Here is a 25,754-nt window from a genome sequence, read left to right on the forward strand (position 1 = left end):
TTTTAGAACACAAAAAAATTCCTCTTTCCCTGCATTTGGAGCATAAACTCCTACTAACGAAACCTTTATTTCATTAAGTATAATTTCAATCAATTAAAATCTACTCATATTGCCAGCTATCACTATTTTTGGTTTCAAATTATCTTTAACAAACATTTTTCTTAGCACCTTGTCAAGTTGCTATAAATTCCTTACCTAATTGTTCGTTAAACAAATATTTTTTGCTCCTTTAATAATATGTGTCTCCTGTAAACAAATAATCTGACTTTCCTTTTCATTTAAATATTGGAAAACCCCTTTTACTTTTACATGGTTCATTCAACCCATTCACATTCAAGGATAAAATATTAATACCCTTACCATTTTCAGTTGTTCCTATGTATATACATTTCTTTATCTTAGTTGAAGTCCTTTTTAGGCATAAAGTATTTAGCCATTTGGATGTTTCTCAAACTCTTCTTACCTCCCTTAAATAGAAAAGATAATCCCTCTGGTACTTTCCAATGAAAATAAATATCATGCTTTCTGAGGGCCTCAGTTACAAAACTATATTCTTTTCTCTTCTGCAATACCAGCATAGGTTTTAATTAAGATAATTTCTTTACCATCTAATTTTCTTAGACTCATAATGAGCATAAAGAACAGCATATCTCATTGACTTTTGAGTAAACCTAACTAAAATATCCCTTGGTAGATTTTTCTCTTTCCCCACGCTAGAGTTCACTCGAAAAACTTCATCAATCTCAACATCAAAATCTTTCTCTTCTTTGTTTAACTTCTGAGCCAAAAGCTGAGTGATCTTGCTATAAATATCTTCATTCTATGTCTCTTCCAAGGCTCTAATTCTTAAGAATTTTCCTTCTGTTTAATTTCTAGCATCAGTCTTTTGTTGTCAACCTTCTCTTTTTCTTCTTCCAAATCATCAATACATTTTCCAGTTGATTTAGTTTGTCATTTATAACTTTAAAGTCCTCTACAATTTGCCTTGCTCCATATCTGTAATCTTTGCTGTTTCCTTCTTAATATTGGAAAGGTCTTGGTCTATCTTTCCCACCTTTCTGTTTGTATCCATGATTGTCTTAGTCATTTGGCTATTTTTCTATTAATTCTTGCATATTCAGCTTATCTGATGTTGCAATTACATCAGCTGCTTGCATCTGAGTTTGGTTACGTTTCTGTGGGGTCATTATTAGCTATCTTTGTAGCTGTTTTCATTATCTTTATTTTCAACACCGTCTCTCAGACTCTGAGAATGTCTTTAAACAGTTCATACTAATAACTATACACTGTCTGATCCTTTTCTGCATAGTTCTGTTTCTCTTTCTTATCGGCAATTTGGCTTTATTCTCACACAGACGCCCACACAGCTAGGCGGCTCTTGACTCTCACACACATTCCATTCAATGTAAGTAAGCTTCAATTCAGATTGTGTTATAAAAGTTTATAATAGTTTTTGAAATGAGCAACCTTCCAAACCTTTTCTCCAAAAGGAGTCTATGGGTAGGGATCAGAAAATGGCTCCTCCACCCATGGTTCACATGCTCAAGGTGGGTGGGGACAGTAAATATTTACCTCTTTCCTTTCTCTCCTCTGCAGTAACCCCGCTCTGCTGGGCTTACATAGAGGCCTTTGTAACACTTCTTTTGCTGAAGTGTTTTGAAAAAACAAGCCTTAAAAGACTTGAATATATCTTCTGTCCCAAGGAGCTCTAAGATAGAGCCTACAACCAGGTCAGAAGCTCACCGGAAGTCCCTCAGAGTTTATTAATTTTTAAAATTTGTTAAACATTTATTGTTTAACACCCGCCTCTCCCAATACGGCTAACAATGGCCCTAGATGGGGTGGGAAAGGGGGGGCTCTGGGTGGACACGTACACAGCTATGCTTTCTAATTATTTTCTGCATGATTATGCTACTTTGAGTTTCTCGAAGCCCAGAGAATATTTCAGGGGGTTCTCAAAGTTAAAAATGTTGAGAAGGGCTTGTCTAGTTGATACCTGTTACACCTCAGCCTCCTCCCCTGACCACTACCCCTCTTCCTCCTCTGATGCAAGGTCTGTAGATGCTATGATGGAAGAAACATCCACATAGTCCCATGCTGTAGAGGGAGGGGACATCTATGGGGCCTTGGTGTCTTCCCCTTCTGAGAATGACATAGGAACAGAGCACAGATGCCTTAACTCCCATTCCTCCTCCTCCCCGAAAGCCTCAGAATGCCCGTAACTATTTGGCCCGGGAGGGGGGGGGAGCTGAGGCCTCTCTAGAAGAAGAGGCAGGGCGATGATGGGGCCCTCCCTTGATACATCTAGCTACTCTATCTCCCTGTGTTTGGTTTCTGGCACCGCAGTTGGTTCCCATGCAGCCATGCCACATAACAATACTGACCTGCTGCCGCAGGGTATTCATGCAGTGGATGGAGTGGCCTCCAGGCTGTGGCGCAAGATCAGGGTCCGCTATAATGCTGTCAAGTCCAACCTGGCCCAATAGAGTAAGGTCGTGGGTAAGAGGGAGCACGGTGTGCTCCATGCATGTGGTGGCAACATCTTGGGATCCACTCCTATTTTTCCTCTGCCAGGAACTGGAAAGAGGGGCTGACAATTACTGGTAGAACCTCCCTCCTGGATATGGTTCTTTGCTCCCTCCCTTCCCAAAAAAGGGAAAGTCTGGCACTTTTCCCAGAAGGCTTGGCTCACCACTGGGGCTCACTGGTCCCAAGGAGTTCCTGTGCCATTCTTCCCTCTGGGAAGCCACTGCAGGGTCAGTACTCAGATCTCCGATGCTCTGTGCAGTGGGAGAGCTTCCGCCTGAAGTCTTGGGGAACTCTCCTTGTGGCAGCAGCCTCTGGAAATCTCTCTCATCCACTGCCATACCTCTACCTGGAGCCTCAGGCAGGAGGGCTGCTTCTTTTTCCTACCTGACACAGTAACTCCCCTAAAGGTGTCTTCAGTTTCCAATGTTGGATGGGAGAACTGTTCCCGGGGGTAGTGGTTGGTAGAGGGGATGGTACATTCTTAAAGGAGCCATATTCGCCTATAGAATTTTGAAGGCTAAATCAATTCTATTCCAAGTAGTTATGGCTTGGAGCACAGCCAGGAGCTTGCTGCCTGAACAACAGGGCTACCAAAAACGGAAGGCCAGCATATGGTCACCCAGGAGGAAGCCATGCAACAAAAATGTGCATATCACCACTTGAGTTAATAAAGGCATGACCTAACTATCTTGGATTACTCAATACACACACATACACAGAATTAGAACACACACTCTCCATAGTCACTACAGAAATATTCCTGTGTAACAAGACAAAGGATGAACTCACTTAGCTGTTAGGAACACTGATCAATAGGGAACACTGCTTGCCTGTCTTGGATAACTGTGCAAAATGAATTGTTTCAGTAATTGAGGCATTTAACGCATGACTGTATTACTGCTAATCAGAGTCTTGTAGACCACAGAATTTATTGAAGCATAAGGTTTGGAGAACCAGAGATTTACTTTGTCATGACTATGATATTCATTCAAAGAGGATCACTGCCAACGCTATTAATCACTACCAACACTTAGTGGGCTCCAGCTCAGAAAAACATATGCCTCAGTAAAGCTTGTTAGCCTTCAAAGTACCACACTCAACTAACACTGCCACCCTCTGGAATTTGCTAAGCAAAATAATATCCAGGTACCTAGATACCCCAACTTCCACAAGACAAAAAGCTCATTCTATGAACTGAGTAAATTACACAAAATGTATTTTATTATTGTTTTATTTTCATAATAATATACTTCACAATTTGTACCACACTGTAAATGTATTCATTTTCAAGCAGAACAGCTAGGAATTGTGATCTGAAGTCCAAATGGAGACCCACTAAAAGTATTACTAATCCCAGTTTCCGTATTTCTGCAGGTGTTCCTACCATGTTATCAAACCTAAACAATGCGCACACAAAATTTCAAGATTCTTGGAAGCTGAATTCTGCAGCAAATGCTCTTGCCTGAAACTTGAGCAGTTCTCTGAAACACAGCATACTTAACAGATCCATCAGTGACCAATCCCCATTATCATCTCAGCTTTTTTCAGAATATGAAGACTTGAAGTTCAGGTGCTGTAAATAAAAGACACTAGCTTTTTGAAATAAGTGAATTTAATCGTGCCACCTCTAGGCCAGCTCACCAAAGTTACATATGCACTTTTTTCTTTTTTGAGTAATAAATAGAGTAATTATGTTAAGTGTGTAAATGGGGGGACGGACGCATGTAAGGTCAAATAAGAGGTTTATGAACTGCAGAATAGAATGATTAATATGAAAGGGCAGTAAGGGAGACATACATCTCACACTTCCACTGTAAAAGAGCATGAGTATCATACAGAAACTGCCAAAACAGATGTTCATAAATTTGGTCCTTAATCTAGAACACTTTCCAGGTTTTAAAGTATATCCCCTGGTCTGCAGAAATTATGCCGTGCTTTAATATAATCCTTCTGTTTAGATTTTTAATAAATAAGTTTATGACTTTAGTAGTGATGCCAGCTGGGCAACTGTGATTTATTGTCTGGGCCTGCTTTAATATTGAGTGGCTTTTGTGGCTAACCCGGTAGATTACATTTTAAGCTTCAAGATATCACTCACTATAAAGCAGCTGGAAAAAGGACTGGCTGGGCTCAGAAACTGAAATTATTGCCTGAGCCATCCATGTCTTGAAACATGCAGCCTTCCAAAAAACTTTGGCTTGGCTTTGTTCTCACTAGGGAAGTTATAAACACCAGAGGGAGTCTCCACTGATTCTGCTGGTTAGACTTTTTATCAGAAAGACATCTTAGGAAAATCATTAATTTTGCAATGAGAAATCTACCTGGTCAAAGAATTTTTTTTTAACTACGTCTAATTTCCTCTTTTAAAAGAGAAGTCTTCAAATTGCTACCTGCCTGCTATTTCCAGTACTCATCAGCACCTAATATAGATACTTCTTGCAAAGCATACCTCATTTTCTGCCTGGGACCTTCTCCATGCAAAGCACATATTTTGCCACTCACAAGATAGAGTAGCAGACGTTGGATCAATGCCTTTTCTACCTAAGTGTTTATCTGGGTCCCAAAGGGGACCCAAACCAGCTTACATGGTTTTCCTCTTCTCCATATTGTTCTCAGAACAACAATCCTGTGAGGTGCATTAGGCTGAGAAAATGTGACCGATCACTCAGCAAGCTTCCACGGCAGAGCAGGAGATCAAACCTGCGTTCTCTTCATCAGATGCCAACCTTTTGCTGTCACCAGATTATGTCTCACACACACACAAGTGCTGTTTTTGCTAAACAGAATCAATGCATATCCACACATGCCCTTTTAAATTCTGACATCACGGAAGAAGAAAGAGGAGAGCATAGGTTCAGGGGGTAAAAGCTTAAATACCAAAAAAGGGTTAAATGAATATCTAGGTCAGCTCATTACCTCTTCATGCCTTAGCCAAGAAATATGGGGATAATCAAGAAATATGGGGCAAGGGTGGGAACGACCACTAGCTTCTTTCAAGTTAAAGGATGGGCATATTTCCCTTAATAATTTCATCTGGTTTGCTCTTCACTGACACAGAACAATTTCACCTTCAAGGGCAGAGTAAAGTGGAAGGAAGTCCCACAACAGAGTAGGCCTCCTATTTCACACTGGTCTCTTGAGCAAAACAAACAGCCAAATCTAGACATCACTCAATACTCTGAATTTTAATAACAAAGCAAAATCATGCCCACTAAAGGGTTTAATAACATTTCTTCATTAATATATTCGTTTCCAGACTAACTCTGAAAATGATCGCATAAATGCAGAGCAGACACACATTTCTGGAAATTTTGCAAACAAGGAGAGGGAAAAGAAATGTTGGGGGAAACTGAAATAACATGTAATGCTTAATTTATTTCCAAATCTAAACTTACATTAAATTCAAGTGGGTAGCCATGTTGATCTGAAGCAGCAGAACAAGGTTTGAGTCGAGTTTTAAAGGAATTGGATCTGCCTGTAGTGGATGGTGCAGATCAGACCAACAACATTTTATTCAAGATATAAACATCCATGTGCAAGCATACTTTCCAGATAAAGACGTGTGTGTGCACAAGAAAGTTTGTACCCTGAGTAAAACCATTGGTTCTAAAGGGGCACCATTAACAAGCATCCTTTGGGCATGATCTGTCAACCAGTTATCGATCCTCCTAACAGTATTAGGATCCATACTGCATTTTACCAAGTTATCAACAAGAATACTATGTGGAACCTTTCAGCTTTACTGAAATTGATATAAACTATATTCACAGCATTCCCCCAATGCAGCCAAGTAACTTTCTCAAAAAAAAGAAAAGAAAAGAAATAAGGTTAGTTTGACATGTCTTGTTCTTGCGAAAGCCATGCTGACTCTTAGTAATCACAGTCATCTGCTCCAGCTGTTCCAAGGACCGACTGATGATTTGTTCCAAAATTTTGCCAGCTATAAACATCAAGCCAACAGGTCGGTAGTTACCCAGATCCTCCTTTTCCCCCTTCTGGAAGATGGGAACAACATTTCCCCGCCTCCAGTCTTCTGGCACCTCACCTGTTTTCCAAGAATTGTCAAAAATAACGGACAGAGGTTTCAGAAATTACATCCCCAAGTTCTTTTAGTACCCTTGGATGCAACTCATCTGGCCCAGAGGACTTCATTTCATATAAAGAAATTAGGTGTTGATGGACTACCCTACAGTGATCCTAGGCTACAACTCCCATCCCTCGTCACATGATATGATTTTGTCGCATATAGCACGATTTCCCCCGCAAGAGAAGACTGAGGAGACGTAGGAATTGAGCAGTTCAGCCTTCTCTTCATCACCTGCTACAATTTCAATTTCTTGTCCCTGCAATGGTCGTACCATGTCCTTACTCTTTTTCTTACTTGAAATGTAACTGGACCCTATTTTGCTATGTTTAGCATTTATTGCTGGCCTAAGCACATATTGAGCGTTAGCTTTTCTAATACTTTCCAAAGGCACACGGTCAATACTACCAAGTGTGCCCACTACTTCCACCTCGTCTACCATTTCTTCCCTATTGATGAGAATCAAGTCTAAAACAGCAGACCCCCTGGTTCCCCTCTCTACTTTCTGGGAAATGAAGCTGTCGGCAAGACAAAGTCAAGAATTTATTGGAATTTGCATGTTTAGCAGAATTAGTCTTCCAACAGATATCTGGGCAACTGAAGTCACCCATGATAACTGTATCCCTCCTCTTTGAGAATTTTGTAATCTGGTCAAGGAGTATCTCATCCAAGTCTTCTGCCTGGCTTGGTGGTATATAGCAGACCCACACAATGATACCATGATTATTTCCTACTCTTTTTATTTTTACCCAAAAACTCTGAACTGAACTTCTATGCTCAGATGCATACAATTCCTCTCAAGTATACGCATTCTTAACATATACTGCTGCTCCTTCTCCCTTCTTTGTTTGTCTGTCCCTTTTAAATAAGTTGTACCCCTCAATCCTAATATTCCAGCTATGAGTGTTATCCCACCAAGTTACCCCACTGCCTCTTAGGTCATAGTTCCATTCCTCTATTAGGACTTATAGTTCTTCCTAATTCCCCATATCCTATGCATTAGTGTAGAGACATCAAAAATCTTCATTCATGGGTCCCAGGGTTCTAGTTTTTGAATTTACCTGTAAATTAATGTAGCGGTCCCCAACCTTTCAGAGGTCAGGGACCGTTCTGGAGGTGAGGGGAGAGCCAACAGCCCAGGTGCCGCGAAAATGCGCACGCACAGTTGCCGCGCCTGCATGTATTCGCCACCAGGGGGCGCTAACGCACGTGCATGGCAACTGCGCACATGCGCGTTTGCCTCGCCGGTATGCCGGCGGTTGCGCCTGCCTCTTCCCTTCCTTCTTGCTGTGGGGGGGGAGGTAGGCGCGGCTGCCGGCAGCCCGGTACTGTGGCCTTTGCAGCCCGATACCAGGCCGCTGACTGGGGCTTGATGACCCCCGAATTAATGGTTCCCTGCATATGGTTCCCATGTAAATCTGCACGGTTCCCATCTACAGTTATTGTCATCAAACTAAGTTTTGAATATAAGTCTCGCTTCACCATTGTATTTAGTTTAATTCATCAATGAATTTCCAGAAGGGGAAAAGTACATGTTTGGTAGCAATCATGGGACTCTTAAACCCAGGCCCGACCCAAAGACCAAGATTCCAAAGGACAATAAGCAGACAGAAGGAATAAGCAATCTTAATCTTAACTCTGCTCCCTACTGTGCCAATTCATGGTTGAGAACTCCCACCTTCGCTACAGAAAACGTCATTCACCTCACAGCTAGAAGATCCAGAGAACCTATAGGCACTTTTCATCCCAAATGATTTCAGTGCCCTTACTTCACTCTCTCACTGAAATCAACGGGCCCCAGTTATGATCACCTTTTGCTAAGCAGCGCCAATAATCCAGCAAACATGAACGCATCCTCACAGAGTCCTTATATGGCAGGTCACTGCAATTGCTGCTTTACTGGCAGAACTGAAGTGGTGGAAGAGTGCTGAAGAGCATTCTAATTATAAGGGTTGTGAACAATGCACCTAATCGGAAATTGTGCTTTACCATAATTATATCATTTTGTATTTTTTGTATATCTTGTTCTTAAATGCCAATAAAGGCTTCTGTATTCTGGCAGGCTTCCTAGCTACCAGTTGTTATCAAAGCTGGAACATACAACAACTACCAAAAACCTTAATAGTTTTTTCTCCAGTCGCAACTGAGCTAAGAGGCCTTCTTTCCCTTTCTCAAGTATATGGTCATACTTCCACCGCCTAAACATGTGCGCATAACATACACACACAGCTATGCCACTAGAACTGAAAACAAATACAGAAATCAGATGAATCTGTGGCATAAGGAGCAACATTGTATGCAGGCTGTGAAGTTTTATTACAGCTCCTAATTTGACTCACTCTTCAGTGAAAGAAACAATTTTGAAAAAAAAAATGCTTAATGGCACATACAGAAAAAGATTTATAGAAATTCTTAAACACGTATTTGCCCCTCCTTACAAACCCTGTCCAAAAGCCCAGTATTAATGTCCTTCTTACAATCGAACATTCGTTATCCTCTATCATCAGCTTCCTTTGGTGAGGATATATTTCCACAGTAGCTAATGGAGACATTCCTCCAAATCAATGTGCTGCAGTGATAGAGAAATAAAAGCTCATTTCACTGTAATGATGCTTCCAGACTTCCCCCAAGTCAGGTGGTTGCTTGCCGTTAATGATCTGTGACATACCACACAAGTAGTCCTAAAAAGACTTATTATCCACTGCATGTGCAACAATATTTGCTTTATGGATGGCTAAATGAATGAAGACATTCAATGTAACTGTAAAAGTAAAAATCAAAAGAAAACTTACAAGTAACATGTTTTCTTTGAGTAAAAGAGCTGTGAACATTTTCCATTAATACTTAACCTTTTGCTGGAGCAGCACAACCACATATAATGCTTGAATCCATAAAGCCAAAACATGGCATGGGGATAATGCGGATTATCTACCATGTTGTAACTTAAAAAAAAAATGCTTTGTTGTTGTTGTTAGGTGCAAAGTTGTGTCCGACCCATCGCAACCCCATGGACAATGATCCTCCATGCTTTCCTGTCCTCTACCATTCCCCGGAGTCCATTTAAGTTCGCACCGACTGCTTCAGTGGCTCCATCCAGCCACCTCATTCTCTGTCGTCCCCTTCATCTTTTGCCCTCGATCGCTTCCAGCATTAGGCTCTTCTCCAGGGAGTCCTTCCTTCTCATGAGGTAGCCAAAGTATTTGAGTTTCATCTTCAGGATTTGGCCTTCTAAGGAGCAGGCAGGGCTGAACTCCTCTAGGACTGACATGTTTGCCTTGCAGTCCAAGGGACTCGCAAGAGTCTTCTCCAGCAGCAGAGTTCAAAAGCCTCAATTCTTTGACGCTCGGCCTTCCTTATGGTCCAACTTTTGCAGCCATACATTGCAACTGGGAAGACCATAGCCTTGACTATGGCAGTCTTCAAGCAAAGGTTGGATACACACTTTTCTTGGATGCTTTAGGATGCTTAGAGCTAATCCTGCGTTGAGCAGGGGGTTGGACTAGATGGCCTGTATGGCCCCTTCCAACTCTATGATTCTATGATTCTATGACTAAACGCACTTTTGTTGGCAGCGTGATGTCTCTGCTTTTTAGGTTGCTGTCTAGATTTGCCATAGCTTTCCTCCCCAGGAGCAAGCGTCTTTTAATTTCTTTGCTGCAGTCCCCATCTGCAGTGATCTTGGAGCCCAGGAAAATAAAATCTGTCACTATCTCCATTTCTTCCCCATCTATTTGCCAGGAATTGAGAGGGCCGGATGCCATGATCTTTGTTTTCTTGATGTTGAGTTTCAAGCCAACTTTTGCACTCTCCTCCTTCACCCGCATCAACAGGCTCTTTAGTTCCTCTTCACTTTCTGCCATTAGAGTGGTATCATCTGCATATCTGAGGTTGTTGATATTTCTCCCTGAAATCTTGATCCCAATTTGTGATTCCTCTAATCCTGCCTTTCTCATGATGTGCTCTGCATACAAGTTAAATAGGCAAGGCGACAGTATACAGCCTTGCCGAACTCCTTTCTCAATTTTGAACCAATCAGTGATTCCATGTTCAGTTCTCACTGTTGCTTCTTGACCTGCATATAAGTTTCTCAAGCGACAAATAAGATTCTCTGGTATTCCCATCTCTTTAAGAACTTGCCACAATTTGTTGTGCTCCACACAATCAAAGGCTTTAGCATAGTCAATGAAGCAGAAGTAGATGTTCTTCTGGAACTCCCTAGCTTTCTCCATGATCCAGCGTATGGTGGCAATTTGATCTCTAGTTCCTCTGCTTCTTCGAAATCCTGCCTATACCTCTGGACCTTTTCCAATCCTGTGGCCAAATTTGCTGGCATATTGAGTGTAGCACTTTTACTGCATCGTCTTTTAAGATTTTGAATAGTTCAACTGGAATGCTGTCACCACCACTAGTTTTATTGTTGCTCAGACTTCCTAAGGCCCATTTAACTTTACATTCCCGGATGTCTGGCTCCAGGTGAGTAACTACCCTATTATGGTTATCAGGGATGTTAAGCTCGCTCTTGTATAGTTCTTCTGTATAATTTTACCACCTTTTTTTTATCTCTCCTGCTTCTGTGAGGTCCCTACAATTTTGGTCCATTATCATCTTTGCATGAAACGTTTTCTTCATATCTCCAAATTCTTGAAAAGATCTCTGGTCCTCTCCATTCTATTGTTTTCTTCTATTTGTTTGCACTGTTCATTTTAAGAAGGCATTCTTATCTTAGCTTTTCTCTGGAATTCTGCATTCAATTGGGTATATCTTTCTCTTTCTCCCTTGCCTTTCACTTCCCTTCTCTCCTTAGCTATTTGTAAAGCTTCCTCAGACAGCCATTTTGATTTCTTGCATTTCTTTTTCTTTGGGATGGTTTTAGTTGCTACCTCTTATACAATGTTGCGAACCTCCGTCCATAATTCTTCAGGCACTCTGTCTATCAGATCTAATTCCTTAAATCTATTTGTTACCTCTACTATATATTCGTCGGGGATATTAGTTCATACCTGAGTGGCCTAGTGCTTTTCCCTACTTTCTTCAATTTAAGCCTAAATTTTGCAACAAGAAGCTGATGATCTGAACCACAATCAGCTCCTGGTCTTGTTTTTACTGACTGTATAGAACTTCTCAATCTTTGGCTGCAGAGCACATAGTCAATCTGATATCTGTGTTGACTGTCTGGTGATGTCCATGAGTAGAGTCGTCTCTTGGGTTGTTGGGAAAGAGTGTTTGCTATGACCATTGAATTCTCTTAACAAAATTCTACCAGCCTGTGCCCTGCTTCATTTTGTACTCCAAGGCCAAACTTGCCTGTTATCCCGGTTATCTTTTGGCTTCCTACTTTAGCATTCCAATCCCCCATGATGATAAGCACATCATTTTTGGTGTTGCTTCTAGAAGGTGTTGTAGGGCTTCATAGAACTGGTCAACTTCATCCTCTTCAGCAGCAGTGGTTGGGGCATAGACCTGGATTACTGTGATGTTGAATTGTTTGCCTTGGATTCGAACTGAGAACATTCTCATGCAATCCCCAGATTACATTTTGGGGATTGTATCCCAAGACTGATTTTCCTACTCTCTTATTGATTATGAAGGCTACTCCATTTCTTCTGCGAGATTCTTGTCCATTTGAGTTCACTGATACCTAAAATGTCGATGTTCAGTCTTGTCATCTCTTGTTTAACCACGTCCAGCTTGCCTTGATTCATGGATCTGACGTTCCAGGTTCCTATGGAATAAAAATCTTTACAGCATTGGACTGTCTTTTTGCCACCAGTTACTTCCACAACTGAGTGTCCTTTCGGCTTTGGCCCAGTCACTTCATTCATTCTGGCACTACTCATACTAGCCATCTGCTCATCCCCAGTAGCATATTGGACACCTTCCGACCTGAGGGGCCCATCTTCTGGGGTCATATCGTTTTGCCTTTTGAACTTGTCCATTGGGTTTTCATGGCAAAGATACTGGAGTGGTTTGCCATTTCCTTCTCCAGTGGATCACCTTTTGTTTGAGCTCTCAGCTATGACCTGTCCGTCTTGGGTGGCCCTGCACGGCATAGCTCATAGCTTCACTGAGCTACGCAAGCCCCCTTGCCACAGCAAGGCAGCCGTGCTATTTATGCCCTATTGGTAACTCTTATTTACTCTTGGGGATGGCCCAGGTAGCAAACTTTGTGGAACAAGGGATTTCCCTGGGGTTACTGGGCAAAGTTCCTCATAAACTGTACTGCTGTTAACTTATCAACAGAGAAAAAATTATCTTAAATATAAGAGCTGGTGCAATCAGGCAGGGCAATACATTTTCCAGCCCAAGGCACCATCTCAAGTTTTCTGCTTGCCATTTTTACTGCATTTATCCTAGATACCCATTTTGTTATTTATATTTCAACTATAATTTAACTGTTCACTAGGTGCAATTTTTTAAAATCATTTTTATAAGAAGACTAAAGAATGAAGGATTCAGCCAGAAAAATACTTCCAGTTAAGCCAGAGATGCATTTATCCTCACTATGGTTCGCGAAGCCTCTTTTGTTTACCAGAATTATGGCCATGCTGCCAAGGGGGTAGTCCACTGGGCAGTTCTCCTGCGCAAATGCCACTCAATTCAATGGCCCTTGCACAAAAAATCTCCCACATTTCACCAGGCAGATTTTAAACACCCTGGTCACTGCACAAAATATGGTCTAACATTATAATGCCATCCAAGTTTTGCTTTTCAAGTTTAGATGTCACTTCAAAATATGTTATCATTTCTGTAGCTGGTCAGCTCTGAGGGAAGCCTTTGCTTTTCACTAATTTGACTGATTTCTAAGCAAAGCATAATCTAGTTAACTAATTGCAATTACCACCATGCAGATACACAAAAGAAAGCCTTGACTGACTTTGTTAATGGCTCTTGTCATACAAGGGCGGGGGGGGGGGGGATGAAGGAGTCATAGGCATTTGGCCCAGAAGGCCCTCCAATCCCACCCCTCTACATGTAATTTAAACTGAGGGTGGAGAAATGTTCAGGCAAAAGTGAAGGCGCACCTATTTCAGTGGAAGGCAACGGTGTGAATAAGAAATGGGGCTTTAAACATTATTTTTATGAATGTTATTTACAACCTTTCATTCTCACTGAGACTCTGAACAATTACATAATGAAAGGCAATGCAATCAGGAGGATGAGGCAGCTAATTGACAACGTTTGTTGATTTTGAAAATGCCATGAGGCACCTCTCCATCCCTAACCGACTCCCAAATAGCAAAACATGAGTTCAGTGGCACTTTAGTGCACTTTTAAGACCAACAAGTTCACAAAAAGAGTTTTTCACACCAGCAGGAGTCTCAAAGTGGTCTAAGCTTCCTTGCGCATGCACACCTCAGTTTAAATGACATTAATGGTATGGGACTGGAGGACCTCCATGGGCAAATTGTCCGGTAGCCCTTCCATCCCCTTCCCCTTACATGTCCCTTGTGCATGGACACCAAAGCTTCTACCCAGGATCTCAAATAATTCATCTTCCTCTCCCTCTTGCACCCTATCATACTATTCCCATGGAGAAAGGAGATGCGGAAGAGTTGCAGCCAGCAAAGATAATTTCAACTAGGGAAGCTACAATCAAAGCCTGCTAGCTCACTGGCTACTATGCATGGTGTAGGGATGTGCGCTTTGGCTCGGCTGGCCTGCCTCAGCGATCACCAAAGCCCGAGGTGGCATGTAGGAGACCAGCGCAACGGTGTGGAGAAGAGGGGCGGTGGTGGTGGTGCGCTGGCTACCACTGCCGCCACTCCTCCTCTCCTCTCCACGCCACGGCACTGGCCTCCTACATGCTGCCTCGGGCTTCAATGATCGCAGAGGCAGCACAACTACCTTCAGCATTGCCCCCCCCCACACCCACACACACAGTCATGGATACTCAAGTGCATCGCATAAACAGGGAATTCCTGGAGATCTTGGAGGTGGAGCCTCAGGAGGGCAAGGTTTGGAGATAGGAGAGACCTTAGTAGAGTGTGATGTCATACGGTCCACCCTCCAAAGCAGCCTTTTTTTTGTAGGGGAACCGATCTTAGTGATCTAGAGATCAATTTGAATAGTGGGAGATCTCTAGGTGACACCAGGAGGTTGGCAACCCTATACATGAAAGACTACTATAGGTCGCTGGAGAGCTAACCAAAATCCTGTTGCAAGTTTTGTGTCGTAACCTTGGTAGCTTCATTTGAAAGCCAACTTGGCTTCTCAAAGCAATTAAGTTATGACTGAGTGGAAAACCGTTTGGCTGCCCTTGTTCTAGCGATCATCACACCGCTGTTTTCATTAGACTATGAAAAGCTGTGGTGAGCCTTCAAGGAAAGCTTTTCCAAGAAACAAAGCTTCGAATGCGTGGCCAGACTAAAACGTCTTATAACAATTTCCTTGTCACTGTCAAGAAAGTACTAACAGCCAAAATGGCAGGAAAACAGTCAACCATGCATGGCTTTCTGGTGTATTCATAGGGTTGTGCACGGCGGCATCTGAATCAGCCGTTCCAGGCCGATGCAGCCAGCGTCACACCGTGGGGGGGAGGGAAGGCACGGGCGTCGGTGAATAACTCGGCACACACACACAGGCACCCCCCTCCCCTCCCCCCCCCGTGGCGCCGGCTGTGTCGGCCTGGTACGGCGGATTCAGAGCTGCCACGCACAACCCTGTCAAAATGGAAACAAAATGGAAGCTTCTTGATACACAAAAAAGCCTGCAGGAAGGATCTGTTGGGGCCAGAAATGGGCTACAATATCCTAGCTTCACCTGATCCTTCATGATCCTTCAGCTACTCTGAAGGAATCTGGTACAACTAAGCAACCTCCAGTCAATATAGGGTTGGATCCAGACTCAACTGGCCATTTCCATCAATTCTCCCGGATGTTATTTGTTTTTGCATTTATACCCCTGCCTTCCCCATCAAAACGATTAAAATACATTAAAAATAAAACACTGATTAGGTTTTTAATTTTTAAAAAATAAAATGAAACAGAACATTAAAGCATTTTCAAAGCTTCCCCAACTGTAAAAGATGGGGAGGAGTAATAAAAGTCATTCAGATGGCATTGAGTGTTATGGCCAGTAGACAAGGTGGCCAGAAACTATAAAGTTGTCTCTAGGTACCCACTGTAGGCCTGGCAGAAAAACTCTGTCTTGCAGGCCCTGTGGAACTGTTTAAGGTCCTGCAGGGCTCTGATCTCATGTCACTCCTCAGGATCACCTGCTCCAAAAAGCATCTGTGGGAGAACAGAAGGCTGCCCCCAGGCAGGGAAGGGGGGAGGTAGGAAACTTCAACTCTGTTAATGGAAAAATTTGTCTGGATCCAACCCACGATTTGGAATGAGTTTCTCCTGTGAGGTAAGGCAGGACTCTGCTTTGATCTCCCATTGCACTGCCTGAAACATTACATCATGAGATGCCTACCAAAGCAGGGGGATGAGTGAATCTAGAGCAGGGGTAGTCAAACTGCGGCCCTCCAGATGTCCATGGACTACAATTCCCAGAAGCCCCTGCCAGCATTCGCTGGCAGGGGCTCCTGGGAATTGTAGTCCATGGACATCTGGAGGGCCGCAGTTTGACTACCCCTGATCTAGAGCATGGTCATTTTTGAGTTCAGCATTCTAAAACTGCGAACAGGGCCGGAAGGCTGCTGCAACAAGATTCCTCAAGAGTTTTCTCCAAACTGCTTTTCTAGGGGCAAGGGCATTTGACGGCTTCTGGCTTTCTCCTTTTAGAGAATGCGCAGGCAAATGTAAACTATATTTTACTACAGAAAACCCTGTGGCAATCCTTTCTTGGGGTTTGTTATTCCCGCTTGACGGAAGGGAACTCTGTAATGCTTCTCTGTTCCGCAAGGTAAGAGTGCATTTCTCAGCCGAAACAAAGAGCTACACTTACATGCCAGTTTATTTGGAAATTGCCAAGTATCCATTAGTAAAAATTATTTCTAAATACTCAGATTTATAACTAAAATCTATAGTTTCAAGTGCAATTATGTTGTCCTAATAGATCATCAGACAGTTCAATGCATTAACCTTACAATTTACATTAGAAGTTAACCTTTACACTTCACACTACAACAGTGAAACATTTCCTGCTCAGAGACAGCACTCCGGCATCCATTAATCATCACTCAGGCAAATATACCATCAGCATTTTTAATTAGCATGGATGCACTCTCTTCTCAGCCCCATCTGTCACAATGGTTGTTTAAAAAGCTGACTTATTGGACTCTGTTTCGGGAGAGGCTCTGGTTAACATCTAGGAGAAGAGAGATCGTTCATCCATCCAGCCTACACTGCAGCCTGATAATTCCTACCCCTTCTGTAAGTTGCTGATAACCACTGCCCTCAGGCCAAGAAGCACACTGCAAATCAAGTAACAGCAGCTCCTACACAGTTTGGGTTAATTTTGGGTCACAATTTATCCACTAGGAATGTTGACTTGACACTTAGGGATTTTGCTTATAAATGCGATAAAGGAGGGACGCTGGAAGGAAGAGAGCAGCGTGTGCATTTTTGGAAAAGAAATTATTCTCCTAGTGCAAAGTTTGAGTACAGACCAACAAAGTTAAATTCAAACTTTGGACTCAGATTTTATTCTACCAGCTGAATGTAGACTCATAGTAGTGGACATAAAAATGGGTTTTAAAACTGAAATACACACACTTTTGCTCTCCTGCCTCAGCCCCTACTCAAAACGAAAAAGACTGTAGGAGAGAAGAAAACATCTTAAAATTAGCTACAGATTCCTTGAATAAGGAGCAACTGTCTATATTACCTCCTACGTGCCAGAGCACCATAATAAGGAAATACTGCATAATTTGTTTTTTAAAAAATTTACAGTACTCCCAAAGACGCATTTTTCTACAATAACAGTTCCTTACCTTGGATAAGCCAATTAGCCCCCAAGAAGTGGATAGTGAAAAGAAAAGCTTTCAATCATCAGGCCCTCCAGTGTCCAGGCAAATCAATGATCTATTTGACAGTATACAGAAATATAAAACAGCAACCCCACAGGAAATTTTCTTTTTCCAAGGGGAATTAGTGCTACTAATTGGCCATGTTAGTGAGAGCCATTGGGAAGTGGCCAGCAAGAGACTCACATATATTTCTAGCAACATATAAAAGGGTTTTTTAATTAATTGAGGGAGGTGCAGCATACAGAATTCTCTAGTAGGCCATCTAAGCGATACGGGCTCCTGTCCTGTGTGCACTTTCTAGGAAGTTAGCCACCGTTTATTCAGTAACCAGCAAAAGAGCAAGATGTTACTTTAGAGATTTCTAGATACTCTAAAATGGATTTTCAATCAAGGCAAAGTAAAGCACCACAGACTTTAGCAGATTGATTAGTTGTCTCTATTCTCTTTACAGGATGTTAGTACCAAGAGTGGCTCTTGGTTAAAGGTACAAAGACCGCTCCATCTAGTACACGCTTATGGGAAATGTTACCATCATCTGATGTAGATCAGCTCATCTTCTAACATATGCCATTAAATGCCAACAATGCCCTTTCTATTCTCCACATCAGGCAAACAGGTCAAATGCCCCGCCAAAAGATAAATGGACAGAAATCTGACATCAAGAATCACAAGACTGAGAACTTGTAGGAGAACACTTCTGCCAAGACATTTAATAGGACACCTCAAAATAGCTGTTTTATTACAAAGGAATTTCACGAATAGACTGGAAGCATAAATTACACTTCTCAAAACAATGGAATCCACAGGATTTAACAGGGCTATCGGTTTCTTTTCTCACTTATTTCATTCGGCCCTTATATCTGCCTTCTTAACAATCCCTCAAAAGGGCCACATGTCCTCTTCATTTCTTATTTGGAATTATTTCTTATTTGGAATGCTAGATTAGAATAGTAGAATGTAATGTAATTTGGACTGGTAGATGGGCATGTATTTCTCTGGTCTGGGAGATAACTCTACACAGCTAGTTACCCCACTTCAAAGAAGGATATGTTGTAAACATGCCTCCATGCCTTATAGGAGATGGATGGAGCGTAATGGCGGGTCTCCGTTAATTACTCACAGCAAAATCGGTACATCTTTCTGTTAATCTCCAATCTTGACATATTTATTCCCTTAACTATGTTTCCCCTGAGAATTAAATCCAAATAAATAGTAACCTTCTAGACTCAGCTTGTTTTTTCTGTTTGGTCCTTGAGTGTTAAATATCTTTATTATGCTGTGTGCTAAATTGCTGCTTGCCCTCTGCCTATATGTATGGACCAGTAACTTCCATTTCATTATATCAGAAGAAGTGTGCCAGCACACAAAAGGTTATACCTTAAATAAAACTTCACTCGTCTTAAAGGTGCCACTAGACTCAAATGTTATTCTGCTGCTTCAGACTCAATATGGCTACTCACTTGAATCCACTGTCTGATTGGTACACTTTTGTAATAGTATACTAATTAAAAAACAGTGGCGATCATATGAGTGCCAAACTGACAGGAAGTTTTTTTTTTCCAAATCAATCAAGTGATGCAATCAAGCTGAATTTTGATGAAGAGAGAAGAAATGACACGTTCAAAAGTGTTCAAGGTACAAACACAATTATGTTGTTTGTTTCAAATTTTAAAAAAGTCAAGAAACTGAAAACTGAACAGATACCTCTACCCAGGTGGGCTACGCTGCACCAAAAAAGGGCTGAAATACCCAGCCCTTCAGTGGCCTCATGCAGTTGATGAGCAGAACTGAAGGAAATCTAAACCAAACGGTGCCTGCCAAAGCATTTCCAACTTTGAATTTTCTAATATGCGAATGCAAGGATGAAACTTGAAGGGCTGGCTGTAGAGAAACTGGGAGCTTTATTGAGAAACAGGAAAGATTCTCTTTTTCATTTTGTCATGGCTTCCTTCTCAAAGCCTTATCCTTCTTCCCTCAGCTCCCCACCATTGTCAAAGTCAGACTTTAGGGTCCTCTGACCTGGCACCTACATTTTTCCATTTTATGGCAACTATGAGTTTGATCCAGGACACCAGTTCCACACGTACAAGGAGCTCTGCCTGGGGAGTGCAACTTTCACAACTGCCCCCTCTCAATGTGCCTCTCAGGAGGCATTTGCCTTGGGAGCGACAGAAAAATCTGACTCCATGGCAGGGGTAGTCAAACTGCGGCCCTCCAGATGTCCATGGACTACAATTCCCAGGAGCCCCTGCCAGCGAATGCTGGCAGGGGCTTCTGGGAATTGTAGTCCATGGACATCTGGAGGGCCGCAGTTTGACTACCCCTGCTCCATGGGATGCCCTTGCCCCTACGGAAACACTTTGCTAGATGAGCTTTATTGATTATCCCTGATTATCCCTGTCCACTTTCCACTGATGGAAGCAAGATCTTTTCCTGCCAGCCCCAGGCAACCCCTGAAGAGACCCTGTAAAAACCCTGGTTTTTTGTCCTCACAAACAAAAAAGCCTCACAGGTGAAGGCTTGCCACGAGAAAGAAAACCAGGTGACATTACCCCTGCACTATCTTTCATTAGTGAAATGGTGGAAGAATGTCATGCATTGAACTGGGATGATGTTATCAACCAACGAGTCTCTCTCAAGAGATGGTGACCAACAGAAGCCTTTCACTTTTAAGGAATAAGAAAAAAAGCATCAGGTTATGTGCTGCTGATCAAGCATGCTTTTTGAAGGGGGAACATAAACAATAATGCAGCCATTTTATGGAAGAAAAATAAGAAAAACAAACTAGCAGAGCTTCCCAAGTTTTACAGGCAGTGTCATGCTGCTAATCACTGAAGCAGGTTATTTCCACGAAGTGATATCCCCCAGCAGACTAAACACTGTGATTGCTGTCACAATATAGCACCCCCCATTTGGTGCAACGCATGAAATATTACATTCTGGAGTCCAGAGCTTGCCAAAATCAATGCACAATGGTGCCAGTGAAACGAAAAGGACCACACATAGACCAGTGTCTGCAAGGCTGAAGCCCACAGAGTTGTAGTACTGAGCTGAGAAGATGGAATATAAATGCTGATATGCATTTTAGTAGATCACTCAAACATTCCAACTAAATAACAATTTAACAACTTACTTTTATTGCCTACCAGTGCCACATGCGGCTGAGCTTCTGACTCTTCGTTGACCTTCTTTATAACATTGTACCAGTCTTCCAAGTTTTCAAAGCTCTGCTGGTTGCTGATATCATATACCAGAAGGACAGCCTGAGGAGGGAAAGTATAATGTATTAAGAAAAGTGTATTAATTGATGCTGTCTTCAAAAATGGTGACAGTCCCTTCTGTAAATATGATTCCTGTAACACAAAAGGAAAGTTATACAAGCCTGATATGTTCGGGGTCCCTAGTATGCACGCGGATGAAGAACACAGAAGATGGAGCCTCAGGATCATGACCCCACCCACAAGGAGAGCAGATAAAAATAGATTTTTAAAATAACTTTTTAAAAATTAATCATTTTTAAATTTTAAATTATATTTATAATGTATGTACATTTTGGCTATAGTAAATTTCTCTTTTAAATATAAGCATCAAAATAAAATCCGAACTTAAGATCTATGTACAATCTGTTAAAATCAAATTTACTTCCTCCCTAATCCATTTACGGATGCAACTTCATCAACTAATCATATAGCACAATCATTCATGCATTCATACGGCCCTGTGACTGACATCTACTGGGTGGCCTTTCATTCCCATTTCTTATCTAGATTCACCTCTCTGCAGCCGATGTTTATGGTTCTTACCTACCTGTCAAAGAACATGGATACCTCTTAAAACAGCAATGATATGACCAACCTATTTCCTAAAAGAGCAAGGATATAACCAGTTACTTCCTCCTGACCTTCATTCTGGTTGAAAATATTTCCTCTCTAGCTGACTGGACCACAGCAGATATAAAAGTAAAGGGGCATGCTTTAAGAGAAAGGGAAAGAGAGAAAGCAATACTGGGGAAAGGAAGCAATCTCCTAATGTTGATATCTACCAACATCTGTCTCCAAAAAGCTGTTAGAAGCTAAGCAGGGTCAGCCCTGGCTAGTATTTGGATGGGAGACCACCAACTAAGTCCAGGGTCATGACACAGAGGCAGGCAAGGGCAAACCACCTCTGAACGTCTCTCACTTTGAAAACCCTACATCAGCTGAGACTTGACAGCAAAAAAATAAGTTGTATGCTTATAGCTACCATATACTAAATATATGTTTAACATGTATTTAATTTAAGAAGTAATCAAATATTGATTTATATCAATCCCCCTTCCATCTCTCTCTATGGAAAATGTCACCTTATCCAAGAATGGAACTGTTCACCTGGAATACAAGCCTGCTCGGACAGTTCCTTAACTTTTGACTCATGACGCTCCACCATGGTATAGGGTCAGGTGGCCCAGATTGCTTCCTTAGCCATCAACATCTTTCGCTGCTTGTGGAACATCAACACCAGCACCCTAATTTGCAGCATATTGTAGTTCCCATAATTGTCTGAAGAGCCTTGCCAGAAATCCACTAGAGCAATAATTACAGTAAACTGGCCGTGAAAATGCTGAACATCAGGACAACAGTCTAGGGCAGGGGTAGTCAAACTGCGGCCCTCCAGATGTCCATGGACTACAATTCCCAGAAGCCCCTGCCAGCAAATGCTGGCAGGGGCTTCTGGGAATTGTAGTCCATGGACATCTGGAGGGCCGCAGTTTGACTACCCCTGGTCTAGGGCATTCTGGCAACAGACTGAGTCTGACATGGAGGAAATAGCAGCTGGATAGAAGAGCTGGTGATCATAATTCCTGTACAAAGGCTCATCCCTTATTTATACTTGTGTTCGGCAATTAAACTATGTCCTGGCTAAGGCAAAGAAAATATCACTAAAGCCCACTTCTAAACATAATCTGGACTGTGGATACCTACAAAATCACCAGCAATTTTGCTGTCATCAAATGTGTGACCACAGTCAATGGAAAGCTGGGCTGTGGGACATGGATGATGAAACAGGATAGCACCGAATGAAAGGGACGGGAGGAAGAGACAAGGCTGGCTAGCCGCTCCTTGCTGAAGGACATATAGTGAGTCAGAATATAAAGTGAGCCAGGAACCCCAGGGTTCAAATCTCACCACTGTCATAAACTCAATGGGTATCTTTAATGAAGTTGCCTCTTCTCCGCCCCATCTAATCTGCAATAGGGGTCATTATAACAACACACCTCATACCATATCCGTTGTAAGGATTAATGAAATAACACAGTTCTCAAGACGCTTCAAGTAAATACGAACTGATAGTAAGATCAACAGCAAAATACTATTATTAATGAAAAGTCAAAATGAAACTCCATCAAAATGGATAAGAATTATTTCCCAAACCGTTTAGGACTGACTGTGTAAGAAGCATTTCTGTTACTTCTCATGTCTCCAATCATTTTAAACTTTGTCCATGGAGTTCATTGCCATACAAGTAAAGCCCCATGTTATTGGGAGCTTTAACTTAATCACACTTTACAACACTTCCGCTTCATATGTAGGAAAACATGATTTGGCAACACAGATGTGGCAAAGTTGATTCACGATTGGGTTATGTTATGTTAAACATCTGTTAACTACATTTTTGAAAATGACTAGCTTTAAAATTTAACAACTTGGCCCCTTTTTCATCTCCTAACATGTAATTTCCAGGCTTTCCTGAGTTAACAGTTCTTCCTCTATTTTTACATACTAACACACAATATTTACATGTTCCCAAAAGCAGCAAGCAAATATAAGTTAATCTTTTAATATATAAATATGCAATAGCCTTTTTGGTGCATTTCTCTAATTTTATTCAAGCAGTCCAAATGATGCAGTTCCAAAATCAAATGGTATTTTGTGTCTTTTTTTCCAAAATAACCAACAGTTCTTTTTCTAAAATGTTTATTTTTAAAAAATCCAGAAAAATATTTGAAAATGGGGTTATATCTAAAGCGTTTTAACCATTCTGCAAAAAAAAAAATTCGCTACCTGCTTGACTTCTTTTGTTCGGCCTCCTCAAAGTTCAGCTGGTTGAGAAAGTTTAATGGCATAGGATTGGTCTTAATTTCCTCCTCTGCCTTCGCTCCCCAGGAAGCATCTGCACTCAGAACAGCCACTACACCTACCATACCGTGGGGATATCTAAATAACCTCGGCAAAGACGGCTATTTTCAACTTAACCCACAATGCAGGGCAATGAACATCTGTTTCAGAGAGCTGCTAGGGATATACAAACTAGCACCTTTGCTTCATAAAAGAAAATACTGTTGAGCAATCCTGTATAAAAATTTAAGCTAGTTTAACAAAAGCAAAGTTCAAAACAATTTCACTTAAGCAGATGTTTACATTTTACTAGTTGCTTCACATTATCTCCTAAACCTTTTCTTTAATGTAAACATGTTCAGAAGGCCAACAGTAAAATAACGGTAATTTCTAAAGCCATACCTGTGCACCGTAGATATATTTATCCAGCATCTTGCCTCCGATTGTTTGGCCACCAATATCCCATACTTGAAGAGTAACATTTACATTTCCTGTAGCAAGAGAACAACACCCAAAACATAAGTGTTTGAATACTTAATTTACAGAAAACAAGTACAAATATTTAATAATATAGATATCAATTATGCTGGATGAGTTGCATTTTGTTTCTTGGAGGGAGGTTGTGTGTGTGTGTGTGTGTGGACATCTACAGTGGACTGTGCAAACAGGAACCTATATTTGACCCGGATCCAACAAGCCACACAACTTGTACGCTTGGGTTCAAGGGATACTACATCTAGGTTTCTCCAAGTAGCAGCCCCCTCCTTTGTTTTTTAACTGAAGGCAACTTTTAAGACTGGCACCTGTAATATGCCTTTGTTTAAATAATGCCAATCTATTAAAGTTTAATGGGATTAATGGCAGTGCCCGCTGGACAAAGAAAAACAGCCCAGAAATCTCACAGAGTCGCACCTGAATGCTGCCTTGGACATACCTGAACAGCTACCTGCAGTTATCTTTAGGAAGCATATAAGCAGGGCTCGACTCAAGGAGCTTTTTGGGCCTAGGTTGTCTGAACCCACTGAACTGCACTTTCAAACCCCCTGCCCACCCATTCACATTTATAGAAATCGCCTGAGGAACCCATGATCAAGAAATGCAAAACCTACCCACTTAGATCCTGGCCTGCAATACACAGCAGTTATGCACTTGGCAATATAGACATAATTTGTGCAAATTTTAGTAACAAAATAATTCTGATTTCCTTGTATCCTGACCTGAATAGACCAAACTATTTATATATCTGATATTGTTCAGCTCCTAAAATAGTTAAGGTCAGTTGAATGTGTGTGTGCATGCATGTGCTGGTCATCATATCTAATCTTCTAATACATTAATATAATGTAAATATTGCTACATTAGCAAATATCCTAAAATTAAATATCCCATCATTTTAGATTTCTTGTGTGTTGGGAATTCTGCTTTTAGATAGCACTGGATCTTGTTTTCTTTTCTAGCCAAATGTTTTAATTTAAGTTTCATATAATATTTACAAATATTAAGAAACACAATTTAAGCAATTCCTTCAAATCCTTCAGTTTTTAGTGAGAGGGTTAAGCATGAGTGAAAAACAGATATTCTAAATTTAACTGAACAAACTGCAGTCAGATTATACCATAAATTTTTTAACAGCCGGGGGGGGGGGTCACAGGTTACTGCTGTGGATTATGCATCTGATCAGACTAGAGAACATTTCTATCAATATGAAACAATTTATCAAAGTATAATATATCGAGCAGTGTTGGTGGGGTCATAAAGGCTGACATATGAGCCTACTTTGCAAAATATTTTATAGACACAACAGAAGCCATGCAATTTGTTATAACTAGCATGACATTTCTACGGCAACAGGAAATACTTTTTAATGCAATGAAGTTCTGACAGCACCACTTTCAGAAAACAAAGTTTTGTGTCTAAGGTCCATGAGCTACTTTTACAATGTTACCCCTATGGAAAAATGCTGCCATTGGGTCTACTATATCAAGCCCCAAGTATCTTGGGAGTGCCATCTTTTTGCGCACAGAAATACTGTACCCCAAATAACAGGCACGCAAGCAGAAAAGCAGGGGCTTCTATTTTCCGTGAATTCCACAACTCTTCAAATACTCAAACAAAATGGGTGAGTTTTAAT

At 41.4% G+C, this 25,754-nt stretch overlaps 1 protein-coding gene across 6 annotated transcripts in view; it reads right to left on the reverse strand.

Annotated features, from left to right (window-relative positions):
* The window catches only part of RAB28 (RAB28, member RAS oncogene family), an 86,106-nt gene that overhangs the window by 44,457 nt on the left and 15,895 nt on the right, over positions 1-25,754 (reverse strand). For all 6 annotated transcript variants that reach the window (XM_077300617.1, XM_077300615.1, XM_077300613.1 and 3 more), the window contains 2 exons: positions 24,026-24,114; positions 20,662-20,791 (listed from right to left, as the gene is read on the reverse strand). In XM_077300617.1, the coding sequence (XP_077156732.1) occupies positions 20,662-20,791; positions 24,026-24,114 (219 nt within the window). The remainder of the gene's footprint in view (positions 1-20,661; positions 20,792-24,025; positions 24,115-25,754) is intronic.

This window comes from Paroedura picta, chromosome 10 (genome assembly GCF_049243985.1).
Source record: "Paroedura picta isolate Pp20150507F chromosome 10, Ppicta_v3.0, whole genome shotgun sequence".
Lineage (NCBI taxonomy): Eukaryota > Metazoa > Chordata > Lepidosauria > Squamata > Gekkonidae > Paroedura > Paroedura picta.